Source organism: Gavialis gangeticus, unplaced genomic scaffold, assembly GCF_001723915.1.
Source record: "Gavialis gangeticus isolate Ggan-Ray unplaced genomic scaffold, GavGan_comp1, whole genome shotgun sequence".
Classification (NCBI taxonomy): domain Eukaryota; kingdom Metazoa; phylum Chordata; order Crocodylia; family Gavialidae; genus Gavialis; species Gavialis gangeticus.
Window position 1 is genome coordinate 20,652,647 of NW_017729006.1, and position 13,109 is coordinate 20,665,755.

Genomic DNA, 13,109 nt, shown 5'->3' on the forward strand with positions numbered 1-13,109 from the left:
GCCGCAGTGCTGAGCTGTCGTGCGCGGGACGATGGGCGCCGGGCGGGCGCTGCTGGCTCTGGCCGTGCTGGCGGCGGCGGGCGCGCAGTACGAGCGCTACAGCTTCCGCAGCTTCCCGCGGGACGAGCTGATGCCGCTGGAGGCCGCCTACCGCCACGGCCTGGAGCTGTACGGCAGCGAGCAGTGGCCCGAGAGCGTGGGCTACCTGGAGGTGAGCCTGCGCCTGCACCGCCTGCTGCGCGACAGCCAGGCCTTCTGCCACGCCAACTGCAGCGCCGGCCCCGCCGCGCTGGCCGCCCGCTTCGCCGGCTTCCCCGAGCTGCGCCTCTTCGCCGACGTGCTGCACCGGGCGCAATGCCTGCGGCGCTGCAAGCAGGGGCTGCCCGCCTTCCGCCAGTCCCAGCCCGGCCGCGACGTGCTGCACGACTTCCGCGCCCGCGAGCCCTACAAGTACCTGCAGTTCGCCTACTTCAAGGTAGCCGCAGGGCGCTCCGGGACCGCTGGCACGGGGGGCGTCCCCTCCGCTGGCCCCGGGGAGGATGCGGCTGGGCCACCGCTATAGAAAGGGGGGGGGTCAAAGTGGAGAAGGAGCTGAGGTCCTGTGTCCAGATGTGTGTGTCCCGTCTGTCCCCCACTACAGAAAGGAGGGGACAAGTTGGAGAGAGAGCTGGAGTCTTCTGTCCAGTTCGAAGGGGGGGGGGTGCGCACGCACGCTACAGAAAGGAGGAGATAAGATGGGGAGAGAGCAGGGGTCCTCTGCATAGTTGCGTGTGTGTTGTCCACTACAAAAAGTAGGAGGACAAGTCAGAGAGGGTCCAGCAGAGGGCAATGAAAATGGTTCTGGGGCTGGGGGACATGACATGTGAGGACAAGTTGAGGGAACTGGACTTATTTGGTCCCCAGAAGAGAAGGCTGAGAGGGGATTTGATAGTGGCCTACAACTGCAACTTTGAAGAGGATAGTGCTGGACTGTTCTCAGTGGTGGCAGGTGACAGGACAAGGAGCAATGGTCTCAAGTTGCAGCAAGGGGTATTTAGCTAAGATACCAGGCAAAACTGTCACATGAGAAGTGAGGTGAAGCACAGGAGCAGGTGACCCAGGGGGGTGGTGGAATGTCCAGAGTCTTCCTCCATTTGGAGTGGTCCTGGGCAATAGTCTCTCACAATTGACATTGGTGTTGCATTTTTTGAAGTTGGCCTTGAGTGCCAAGGTAAGGGAAGTTTAGGTTAGATATTAGGAAAAACTTTCTCACTACGAGGGTAGTAAAGCACTGGAACAGGTTACCCAGAGAGAAAAATGGGGGAGAGGAAGAAAGATGGGGCCTACTTTTTTCTGGAATACCAGCCTAAAAAGTTTTATTGATGGTATAGCATTGTAAGGTATGATATTCTTTAGAACTACTGCTTGAAAGCTCGCTTTATCTGTTCAAATGCCTTTGCTATCTGGGGAAACTTGTACAAAACATACAGCTGTAACACTCCTAAGGACATTTTTGCTCCACTGTAACAGGGCTGTTTTGTTATAGCTTAAATCTTTTCTCACCTGAAATAAAGCAAACTGAAAAAAGTCCCTTTATACAGGAAGAAGCACGCTGATGTGTGCACTCTTGTATTGGCATGGCTACGTCAGTCTAAATTTGTATCTTAGATCGTACCAAAAAAATTGCCAAGGTCTTGTCTCCATAGGTAACTTCCTGTTGGATAGCAGTTAGCGGGCATGAGGTGCCAAATAGAGGCCATCCCTTTGAAAAATAGTCACTCTCCTGATTTTTAAACCAATACACAGAAGTCACTTTATCCCATACTTAGCAGTCATCGTTCATTCTGCCTGCCTTCATTATCCATTCCCCGTGCAATGAATTAGGAGTTTGCAAAGTACATATCAAATTAGTAAAAGTATTGGTGTAAAATCTGTTCCTACATAAGTGTCCCCAGTCCAGAACTGCCAGCAATTTATTTGTAAGTGTGCTCTGGGGGAGCACACTTGTCATCCTTTAAGCTACTACATTAATTCTTTTGATGGGACATATTAAGTAATGCTCTAGGCTATATAGGTTGGTGTCTCTTACTCATATGTTGTTTGAGTTATATGTGTAATCCACTTTTTAACTCTATTGCCAATTTTAAGTGCGTGGGTTCTGCCTTCTAGGAATTTTACAGATAGAAATCACTGGGCAAGAACCGTTTTCTGCGTTGAAGGTTTTTGTTAACAAAGAAATGTCTGCCGTTTATTCCCTCTCTCCCTACTCTCTCTGTCAACACAGAGTAAAACTTTTTAGGGTGAGTTTGTATTTGTGAATGGCAGAGAAATCTTGCCACGTCTTGGGTCCCAGGAGCAGACATTTTTTTTCCTTGAGCTTGCTCCTCTTGAGGGCTGAGTCTGTCATTCTTCAATCTGCTGCATTTTTCTTTTCTTTCTTTTTTTTTTTAAATGAAGCAAGCTGAGTCTAAAAAAAAATCCTAAACTAAGCAGAAGATAAATAAATCTCATCCTACCAGCAAATAAGCTTGAAGCAGACAGCACAAGAGGAGAAGCAGAAATGGGTATTTGACGAAACTGCAGCTGAGATTTTCCCCTTGCGTTTAGCTATGTCTGGACAAGCACATAACTATGAGCAGGGCAGGAAATGCTCCTGGCTACATTCCAGGCCTTTGACAGTTAGAGCTGACAAGCAGCAAAGCTAGTTTTAAGGGTGATACTCCATTTCTTAGTATCTCAGTTTTTTGAGAGTTTTGTGGTGTGCTTGTTCTACCTTTTTTTGGTCATGGTTTTACAAAGTCTGTTTGCATAAACTAATGGTGCCCAAGCTTGAGAAGTGTTGCCAGGTTTATCCATGGCCTGGATCTGATCCACATGCTCAGTCTGGCACACAGGGTGGTCACAGCCAGAACCTGATCCAGCATCCAGGGCAGGAGTAGTTGAGGATTGGTCAAGCCATGTGGAGATGGCCCAGGACCAAATGAGCCACGTGGGACTTGGAAATTTGGTGGCAGAGGAGCAGTGGCAGTGTTAATTGCCACCACTCCCCCTTGCTAAATTTCCAGACCCCTGGGGAGCCCTGCAGGCCAGATTGCACAGCTCTGTGGGCTGCATTTGGCCCACAGGTAGAGGCACCCCAGCATAAATTGTTTCAACTATTATAAGGACCTCTCTGCCTGTACTTGTTGGATCTTGACTTGTCATAGCATGGAGAGAGAATGAATTAGACCTATAAATATATTCAGTTATTTCTTTTTCTTTTTTTTTTTGGTTTAGGTTTTTTTGCCCCTGACACACAGTTTTAGGTTAGAAATGCATGTTTAGTTTATTATTTCTAATGTGGCTTTAAACAAACTATGTCAATTTAAAATCTGGTCAATTAAACAAGAAATCTTACCAAAGGATGCATCTGCACAGGAGTCCAGCTGCTATGTTGTAAGTTTTAAACAACGTGTTCCTATTTTTGCTAATAGTTTTCCTCTCCCGTTACTCTGTGAATGAGCTCCACAGATAACAAAAGAACCTGTCAGATTATGAGCCTAATACAGCACCCAGAGTTTCATGTGAATAATTAGTGTGACCTTACAGAAGAACATGTTAATTTTTTTGCCTTGTCAGTTTCATGAACTGGTAGGGAAAAATAAAACTATATTTTCTCCATTCTCTCTGATTAATAATCTTAGATTCCATTTGCAGCAATAACAAATGAATGAAATACGCTGAACAGGGTGGTAACAATAGATCTAATAAGAATCACGTCGGCTTTATTCTGCTGACACTTTGGGCTGCCCCCTCACTAGAGCTGTGGCTTCATAAATTTGCTTTGTTTTCCTCTATCATCTTTTTTCTGGATAGTGGGTATCTTATTTCTTTTTCATGCCCCAAAATATAGTCCTGTCAGACCAACCTGGTGGCCTTTTATGATCAGATCACCAGATCATTAGATGCAAGGGTAGCAGTGGACATAGTCTTCCTGGACTTCCGGAAGGCTTTTGACACTGTCTCTCACCCTGTTCTCATTAAGAAACTGGGGGGCTGTGGTGTAGACACCCACACAGTCAAATGGGTTGCCAACTGGCTGGAGGGCCGCACCCAGAGGGTGGTAGTGGATGGGTCCTTCTCAACCTGGAAGGACGTGGGCAGCGGGGTTCCGCAGGGCTCGGTCCTTGGGCCCGCCCTGTTCAACATCTTCATCAGTGATTTGGACAAGGGAGTAAAAAGCACCCTGTTCAAATTTGCTGATGACACTAAGATGTGGGGGGACGTGGGCACACTAGAAGGAAGCAACAGGCTACAATCAGACCTAGACAGGTTACAAGGGTGGGCAGATGAGAATAGGATGGGATTCAACACAGACAAGTGCAAGGTGATGCACCTGGGGAGGAACAACCGACAACATACCTACAGGTTAGGGAACTCCCCTCTTGTCAGCATGGAGGCGGAAAAGGATCTTGGAGTCATCATTGACTCCAAGATGAACATGGGCCGGCAGTGTGGGGAGACAGTTAGGAAGGCCAACTACACCTTGTCGTGCATCCACAGATGCATCTCGAGCAGGTCCAAAGAGGTGATCCTCCCCCTCTATGCGGCACTGGTCAGGCCGCAGTTGGAGTACTGCGTCCAGTTCTGGGCGCCGCACTTCAAGAGGGATGTGGACAGCATGGAGAGGGTCCAGAGGAGGGCCACTCGCATGATCAGGGGACAGCAGGGCAGGCCCTATGAGGAGAGGCTACAGGACCTGAACCTGTTCAGCCTCCAAAAGAGAAGGCTGAGGGGTGATCTTGTGGCCTGTTATAAACTAGTCGGGGGGGATCAGCAGGCATTGGGGGAGTCACTGTTCCTCCGAGCACCGCCAGGAGTGACCAGGAATAACGGTCACAAGCTGGCAGAGGGTAGGTTTAGGTTAGATATCAGGAGGCGCTACTTCACGGTCAGGGCGGCTAGGGTCTGGAACCAACTTCCAAGGGAAGTGGTGCAGGCTCCTACCCTGGGGGTTTTTAAGAGGAGGTTAGATGAACACCTTGCTGGGGTCGTTTGACCCCAGTACTCTTTCCTGCCATGGCAGGGGATCGGACTAGATGATCTGCTCAGGTCCCTTCCGACCCTAGAAACTATGAAACTATAGCACTTTACGCACTTTATAGTGTTTATTATAAGTTATTCAAACTTTAAGTTTCTTTACTCATAGACAATGTCTTCTTCTGGGTCAACACTTAAAGAAACCAGATCAAATATAATACTTCAATACAGGGGTGTCAAACTTACAACTCACATAATGGATCAGGCCCCTGTAGCTGCTACATCCAGCCTGCTGGGCTACTGGCATGGGCCAGGGAATTAGGGCATGGGGTCTGTCATGACATCAATAACCGTGATGGACATGAGAGCCGTGCCAGCACTGCCCCACTCACTTTGCGAACTCTTAAGGCCACTGCTGTTCACCATATATCCACTTGACCACAGCTGCTTGCCCTGCCTCTGCCATAGCAACCAACCACTTGGCTTGCTTTTACCAGTCCTGCTAGACCCACCATGTACCCTGGGGATCCAATCCACGTGAAGTCCCTTGGTCTGAATCCAGCCCAGGGCATGGGGTGAGTTTGACACCAGTGCTTTAAAATAAGTTTAGAGTAGGTAGGCAATAGGGAGTCAAGTGATCTGCTATGATCAAAAATATGGCATGTCTGCATGCCTTGCAGTACACCTGGGGTATAATTTCAAAATGAATGCACATTTCTTTTGCTGTGGTAGATGCCAAAAATGATAGTCCTGCTGAAAAAAAGAACAAGATTAGGGAAAACTCCTCTTCAAATCTGCAAGGAAAATGTGTGTCTTATTCTGGTTATTCCAATGTTGAATGTGATTCTGTTTATTAAAATATGGGGGGGGTTGTTAATTTTTAAACTATATTTACCTGCTGGCTCACTTTGATATGAATTTGTTGTTTCTAAGGTAGGCATTGCAAATGGAATTAAGTTTCCATAACTTAATAAATTCTGTATATTGAACATAAATATATACAGAGAGAAACACCAAGGGAAAGTTTGATGACAGAAGAACAGACAAACTTTAACAAACAAACTTCTTTTTAAAAGCTTCTTTTCTTGCTGTTTTAGGCCAATAATCTTCCCAAAGCCATAGCAGCAGCTCACACATTCCTTCTGATGCATCCAGATGATGAAATGATGCAAAGGAATATGGCTTACTATAAGAGCATGCCTGATGCCGAAGAGTACATTAAAGACTTGGAAACAAAGTCATTTGAGGTATATTCTCTACCCATCGTCTGTTCTCCTGAGTACCTCTCCATGAATCTGGTCAAGGTCTTTATCCTCCAGTATAATCTTCCTCTCAATTTTTTGTCTGATTCTCAACTCACTCCCTGTTTTCCTCCCAACCATCCCTCTGTTCCTTTTTTTTCTTCTTTTCACAATCAGTAATTCTTGCCGTTTATTTCACTGTCCTGGAAATCCAAGTAGCCTACATACAATAGTGTTCAAACTAAAGCTCAGATCCTACTTGGGTCTAAGCTTTTAGTAAGATTGTGTAAGAGTAGCCCATTGAAATTGGTAGGTTTAAGCAAGTGTATACAGTTACTCAGCTATGCAAGTATGCACAGTATTAGAATCTGAGATAACCAAGACAGTAAGCAAGCCATTCAGACATCGCTGAAAATACCTTTCTTAACAATTGTTTGCAGCTTAGGGTTACATTGTAGTCTCCACTGCAAGGGCCTCAAATATCTGAAATGAAATCACAGCATCTGCTCTCTGTTAAATACCTGAAAAATTTCCTTGATTGTTCCTAGGTATTTGAATAACTGAAGTTGTACTATAATTGAAAACTGAGCCGCAATCAATCGTTAAGATATCTATTTTCAGTGACGTCTGAATGACTTGCTCACTGTCCTAGTTATCTCAGATTCTGATACTGTGAACACTTACATAGCTCAGAAATTAACCACTAGATAGATCTCTTAACACTACTACTGTTTCACAGGTTAGAAACTAATGCACCTCATTTCTGCCTGGTTTCCAGAATCTCTTTGTCAGGGCAGTGAGAGCATACAATGGAGATAACTGGAAGACATCCATCTCAGATATGGAGCTGGCACTTCCTGATTTTTTCAAAGCTTATGATGACTGCATAGCAACCTGTGAAGGTTCCCGAGAAATTAAAGATTTTAAAGAGTTTTATCTCTCGATAGCAGGTAAGTAGTTCACAGGACCTTAATTCCTGCAAAGGAGTCTTGAATTAATATTTTACTTGTCACTGTTATATCTGCATGAGCATGTAACAATATAAGTGTAGCAAAACTGCTCCAACTTTTATACTGCTTCATTCAGGGTCAAAGTGAGGGAGATTTAACTCGTATTACTGTGGGCTTATTTAGACATAATAGTTGTTACAGCGTTAACTGCTGTTGTGTGCTTTTGAACTCAGCCAGGGCATATGCTCAAGAAGAGGGCAGAAAAAGCACTTCAGGGACGTATCATAGAATCATAGAAAATTAGGGTTGGAAGGGACCTCAGGAGGTCATCTAGTCCAACTTCTGCTCCAAGCAAGGTAATCCCCAGTTAGATCATCCCAGCCAAGGCTTTGTCTAGCCAGGTCTTCAAGACCTCCAGGGATGGAGTTTCCACAACCTCTCTGAATAACCTGTTCCAATGCTTTACTACCCTTCTAGTGAGAGTTTTTTCCTGATATCTAAACTAAACTTCCCTTGCCTTGGTCCTCAAGGCCAACTTAAAAAAATGCAACATCAATGCCAACTCTTGGGAGACTATTGCCCAGACCACTTCAAATGGAAGAAGAGTGTGCTGCAGGGATCTCAGTATTTTGAAACCTCATGACAACAACAGGAGATGAAAAAATGGGAGTGACAAAAACGATGTGTTGCGGGGCAAATCAAGAATCTAGTGCCACCCACTGCACACAGAAACACATGTCTGAGCTGCAGTAGAGACTATTGATCCTGGGTAGGCCTCATCAGCCATCTTGGGACACACAGATAAGATAATCATGGAAGACAATCATCCTCTGTGACGGATTGCTGAAGAAGGTCCTGGACAGCACCAACTCCTCTCATTTTGAAGGTGTTACGAAAGCATATTTGTCCATGCCATTTAATGCCTACCGTATGTGGGTACTGATGCTTAAAGGGTTATTGATGGCAAGGATTTCAAGATCTATGAAGGAGACAAGCTTTTTAGAGATGTATCATAAAATGATTTATTTCTTTTGGTCCTAACCTGTTCTGCTCAGCAGTTCTGTGCTTTATAAATAAATTTATAAATCACAATTTAGGCTCTTTCTGAATGAAAGATATTCGGTGAATAAAACCCATCAGCATATTGTCATCTGTTTATTTTTATTCAGAAAGGGAGGCAAAACAATGAGAGGCCAAAAGGTACCCTCTATAGGGCTGTTTTGGAATATCACTGGTATTTCTTTTGGACATAACAGTAATGTAGTGTATTTCTGCCAATCTGCCTTTTGAAATTTTATCTTGGTGTTGGTCTAGATGGTGTCAGCTGAAAAATCATATGGTCAATGCTGATGAGTAAGAGCCTTTGCTGAGATGATGGAAACTTGTCAAGTGCTTTTCTTATCGGTATTTTACTCAAGTCACCCTTCCACTAGTCAAGATCTGTGTTTATCTGAATGTTCCAGTTTCCAGAGTATAAGGTACATGGCTCCTTTGGGTTATATACTAGGGTTATATCATTCTGACTTGCCCAGAGACAGAGATTGTCTCCTTTGCTACTATTAATAGAGTATCCCCAATCTTGGCATTGTCAATTTAGACACCAGCATGTAAGGTTGTCTGGTTGTAAAGAGGCAGGGATGTGACTGACAACATGGCAGGGAGGGCCTTGTATATATTGATGATTATGTTGCACTCTGAGAGGTGTTATGTCCATTGGTAGTGTATGGCAGGTTGTTTCTAATGAAGGTATGGCCATGGATCCCGGATCTTGCTGGCAATAGAGTCTGCAAGTCTGTAGCCTGAAAGTTTAATCTTCCAAAGCTGCTTTATATGTGTTTCTTGTAGAAGGATTGCACGTGGTTTCATTTTCCTGGTGATGTGTTCCAGCACTGATTGCTTGAGTGAGGTATATATAGCCTTCAACATAGGTAGCAGAAGTAGGAACCCCTTATTGGTAGGAGAGGTTGCTCTGGCTCATCCTGTAGTTAGTATATCAAAATTGGAAAGTACATTGTACTGAAATGGAAAAAACCAAAAGTATGATTGCCCTGGTAGTGATTTTTAGTTTTACTTTATAGCTATTCATGGGAGGCACCATGAGAAGTTGTCACACTAAAAAGCTTGACACTACTTAACAGTGTACTGAGATTCATAATAGGCTGCACAACTTACAAGCAGATGTACTCCCTGTACTCTCAGGGCATTTTTACAGATAAAAGTGCTGCAGCATTGGGTGCTTTGAAAAGCACCCACAGTTGTATAAGTGGCAGAATGCATATCAACACTGAGAAAATGGCAGTGGTGTGCTTTTGAACTAAAACACATAGAAGGTGCTTTAGTTCAAAAGTGTGCCACTGTCATTTTCTGCATGCTGACATGCATTTTGCTGCTTATACAACTGCATGCGGCACAGTGCAGTTCGCATCAGCTCACATGTGGAGCAAACTTGATTAATCGAGTCTGCTCCGAAGTGGCGGATCTCCAGCATGTCACAGGACAAAACGGTATGTGTATAAATGCCCTCAAGCATTAGACCCAGTGATGTAAGACAGGCCCTAACATCATTACTGGCAATACAGGCAAGAGATCATGAAAATCACCTGCTTCATCAATTGTTACCTGAAGATCCAAATAGATAGAGGCTTTAAGAGGTTTAAAAGTCATAAACCATTTATACATGAAGTTCACAAGCTCCTGAAAGAGACTGGGGATGCTGAACCAAGCCTATGGCCAGCAATGGAGAGGGCCAACCACTGGGAAAGACCTATTCCTACAGCATTTTATACTAACACCAAATGAGTTCCCATTGGGTGTGACCTTGACAGAGATGTGTGGGTCAAGCTGAACGGACTGAGATCTGGATACAGACATGTAAAAACAACACTTCACAAGATGAACATCTTGGGCAGCCCCCAGTATGAATGTGGTGTCCAACAAACAGCACAGCACTTAATTGAAAGCTGCAATCTTTACAAATGCCCAGATGAGGAAGATGGAATCTGCACATTGGGCTATAATACCAGACAGTTGTTCATAGATTTGGAAGTTGATATCTGATGCCATACAGAAGACAGAGAAACTAGTGTAGCATACCAGTCTTGCAATTTTATTTACTACTTTTTGTTACAAAATAAAGTTACTAGCCATCCGAAAATATCACTGTTAAAAATATGTAATATACATTACACACATACAACAGTAGTCCATTTCACTTGATGTAAAGTGTCTCACCACAGGCTGTCTATAGGGATCAGTAAAACCTGTTTACTGGGATTGCAGTTTTTGATGTAAACGTCTTAATCCTAATCATGTAGACGTGCTGAGTACCAACACCTCTCCTATAGGTCATTTAGAACGGTGAGTGCTCCATACCACTAAACGTTAGTCCTTTGGTGTCTGGCCACAGGGATCAGTATAGAGCCAAAATACTTTCGGGACCTGGCTGGAGGTGACATGTAAGAAATGACAAATTGCTTTTTTATGGTTTCTGTTTTTCTTTAGATCACTATATTGAAGTCCTTGAATGCAAAGTGCAGTGTGAAAGTAACCTGACACCAGTCATTGGAGGCTTCGTTGTAGAGAAATTTGTAGCAACCATGTACCATTATTTACAGTTTGCCTATTATAAATGTAAGTAGTGATTTAAATATAGGTGTGATGTTACAGGCAAGTTTTCTTCCTTCCTAGTTTGTCTCAGAATTAATGGCTTCCACTGACTTCTCGAATCTGTAGTTAATCTATTCCAGGCCTCAAAATCGAAGTCACCTCTTTTGTGTGTAACTGTTGCTGACATCCAAGGGAAAAAAGCCCCCAAAGGCAAAAGAAGAAGAGAATGCAAGTCATTTTAAGGCCAGATCCTAACAAGGATGATCCCCTCAGTTCTTATCTTAGGTCACTGATAGACTATGGGGCAGACAGGGTGGGGAAGTGCTTTACTGGAAGAGGAAGTGTGCCAATTTGACCTCATTCCCCAACATAAGTATAGAGCAAGTGCTTCAGCAGGGTTTTTTGGAGGCTTCTATCTAAAAGAAGATTGAATCACTGAAGCATACTGATCTGTACAGATGTTGGGTGAACTGGATCAAACTAACTCAATACCTCTTCTGGGTATGCACTGCACTTGGCATGGGGGCTTGCCGAGCCGAAAGTAAACCGCTGTTTTTTGAGGGGGGGGTTTCATGTCTGTAAGCAGCCTCAGTGGCAGGAATCAAAGGAAATGCCTGGCCATTACTCCTCTCTACCCAGGCTCTAAGTAGAGAAATGATAGAATTTGCATTTCAAATAGACATTTGCAGAAGAAGTGTGATTTATTCTGTCAAATTCCTTATCACTTTTACAGGTTAAACAAATTGCTCTATCCTTCTTAGAGATAAGCTAGAGATTTTTTTCACCTATGTGAAATATATGAAGTGACTCCTATCCTCCATTACTGTAGTATCTGAGCCCTAAATTGCCTCAGTATTTTTATTCTCACGAGACCCCTGTGAGGTAAGGTAGTGCTATTACTTACCTTTAGGGTTTTTGCCATCCTCTGTAGTCGGGGTTGACACTCTTCCTTGGCTCTCTCAAGTGTTTTTTAACAACCTTTGTAGCAGCAGGACATTGGCCACCATGGTCTCCCTGCTTTATCTGTGGTGGATTAGAGTGTTATGTCTTGTGGTTGTATCAGGATTGACTGTGTAGTTTTGCTAATAAGTTAAACCAGGAGCGCTCAACCTCCAGCCCACAAGTCAGATCTGGCCCACGACATTGTGTCTTTTAGACAGTGGAGCTCCTCACGAGTCCAGAAATTTGGTGGTGGGGGAGTGATAGTATTGCTCCTATCCTGCCAAACCTCTGGACCCATGGGAAGCCCCAGATCCTGTGTACTGGATCCGGCACCCAATCCCAGTGCACAGGGCTGGGCAGGGGCAGCACCTGGCTCTAGGGTTCAATTCCAATTTGTGGGAGGCAGAAGGCAGTGTCAGACCCCCAGGTCCCAGTCCTGGTGCAAAGGGGACAGGAGGGTGTAGTGCCAGCACCCCGTAACCCAGTCCTAGCACACAGGGGTAGGAAGGGGCACTCACAGGCCCCAGTACCCAATCCCATGGCCTTCCTGTATCATACTGGGCAAGTCTCTTCATCTGTTTGGGCTTCAGTTATCACAGAATCATAGAGACCTAGGGCTGGAAGGGACCTTCAGAGGTCATCCAGTTCAACCCCCTGCCTGTAGAAATGCCACAGGATAAAGGGAAGATTACCCAACCTGTGGGAGTCTCTGCTGTTTTGTATGGTTGAGGGGAAAACTTATCCTGTTTCCCTTCGAATGTCATGAGTTTGCATAATAAAGGGAAGTGGAGGCCATTTGCTTATTTACTTTTTCCTCCTGTAATTAATTTAGTGAATGACATGAAGAATGCAGCTTCTTGTGTTGCTAGCTACATGCTCTTTGACCAGAAAGATCAAGTAATGAAACAGAACATGGAATATTATAAATATCATAAAGACAAATGGGGACTCTCAGAGGAAGATTTCCAGCCTAGACCGGTAGGTTTGATGGATAAACTGCCTCCAAAATACATTCTGATATTGCCCCATAATCCAAGAAAATGTAAGTTTTGGTATAGAAGAATTATCTAGTATTTTTTTCTGTCAAACACAGTTTGTGAAATATCTGTTTATTGTGTCAGGCAACCTGTGTAGAACAAGGTTTCCATAATTCTTTATTCTGTGGGGGAGGGCTAGAGCCCAAAATTTGCCATAGACCCCACCTCCCAGTGCTGCTGCCTCCCCCTCCTGCCCAGTCTGAGTGCAGCCACTAGGAAGAGGCTGGAGAAGCCCCAGGCCTGAGTGCACAGCAGCAGTCCACCCTCACCCCATGGACAGATCCAGGGGTCATATGCCCCCCATGCCTTCCCCAGGGATGCACACAGTGGCAGGA

General features: G+C 44.7%; 1 protein-coding gene across 1 annotated transcript in view; it reads left to right on the top strand.

The window, feature by feature from the left end:
- Positions 1-6: 6 nt before the first annotated feature.
- The window catches only part of CRTAP (cartilage associated protein), a 34,818-nt gene continuing 21,715 nt past the window's right edge, over positions 7-13,109 (top strand). Inside the window, exons 1-5 of the mRNA XM_019508925.1 lie at positions 7-475; positions 6,096-6,245; positions 7,018-7,189; positions 10,691-10,819; positions 12,570-12,715. Coding sequence (XP_019364470.1) covers positions 32-475; positions 6,096-6,245; positions 7,018-7,189; positions 10,691-10,819; positions 12,570-12,715 — 1,041 coding nt within the window. The 5' untranslated portion in view covers positions 7-31. The remainder of the gene's footprint in view (positions 476-6,095; positions 6,246-7,017; positions 7,190-10,690; positions 10,820-12,569; positions 12,716-13,109) is intronic.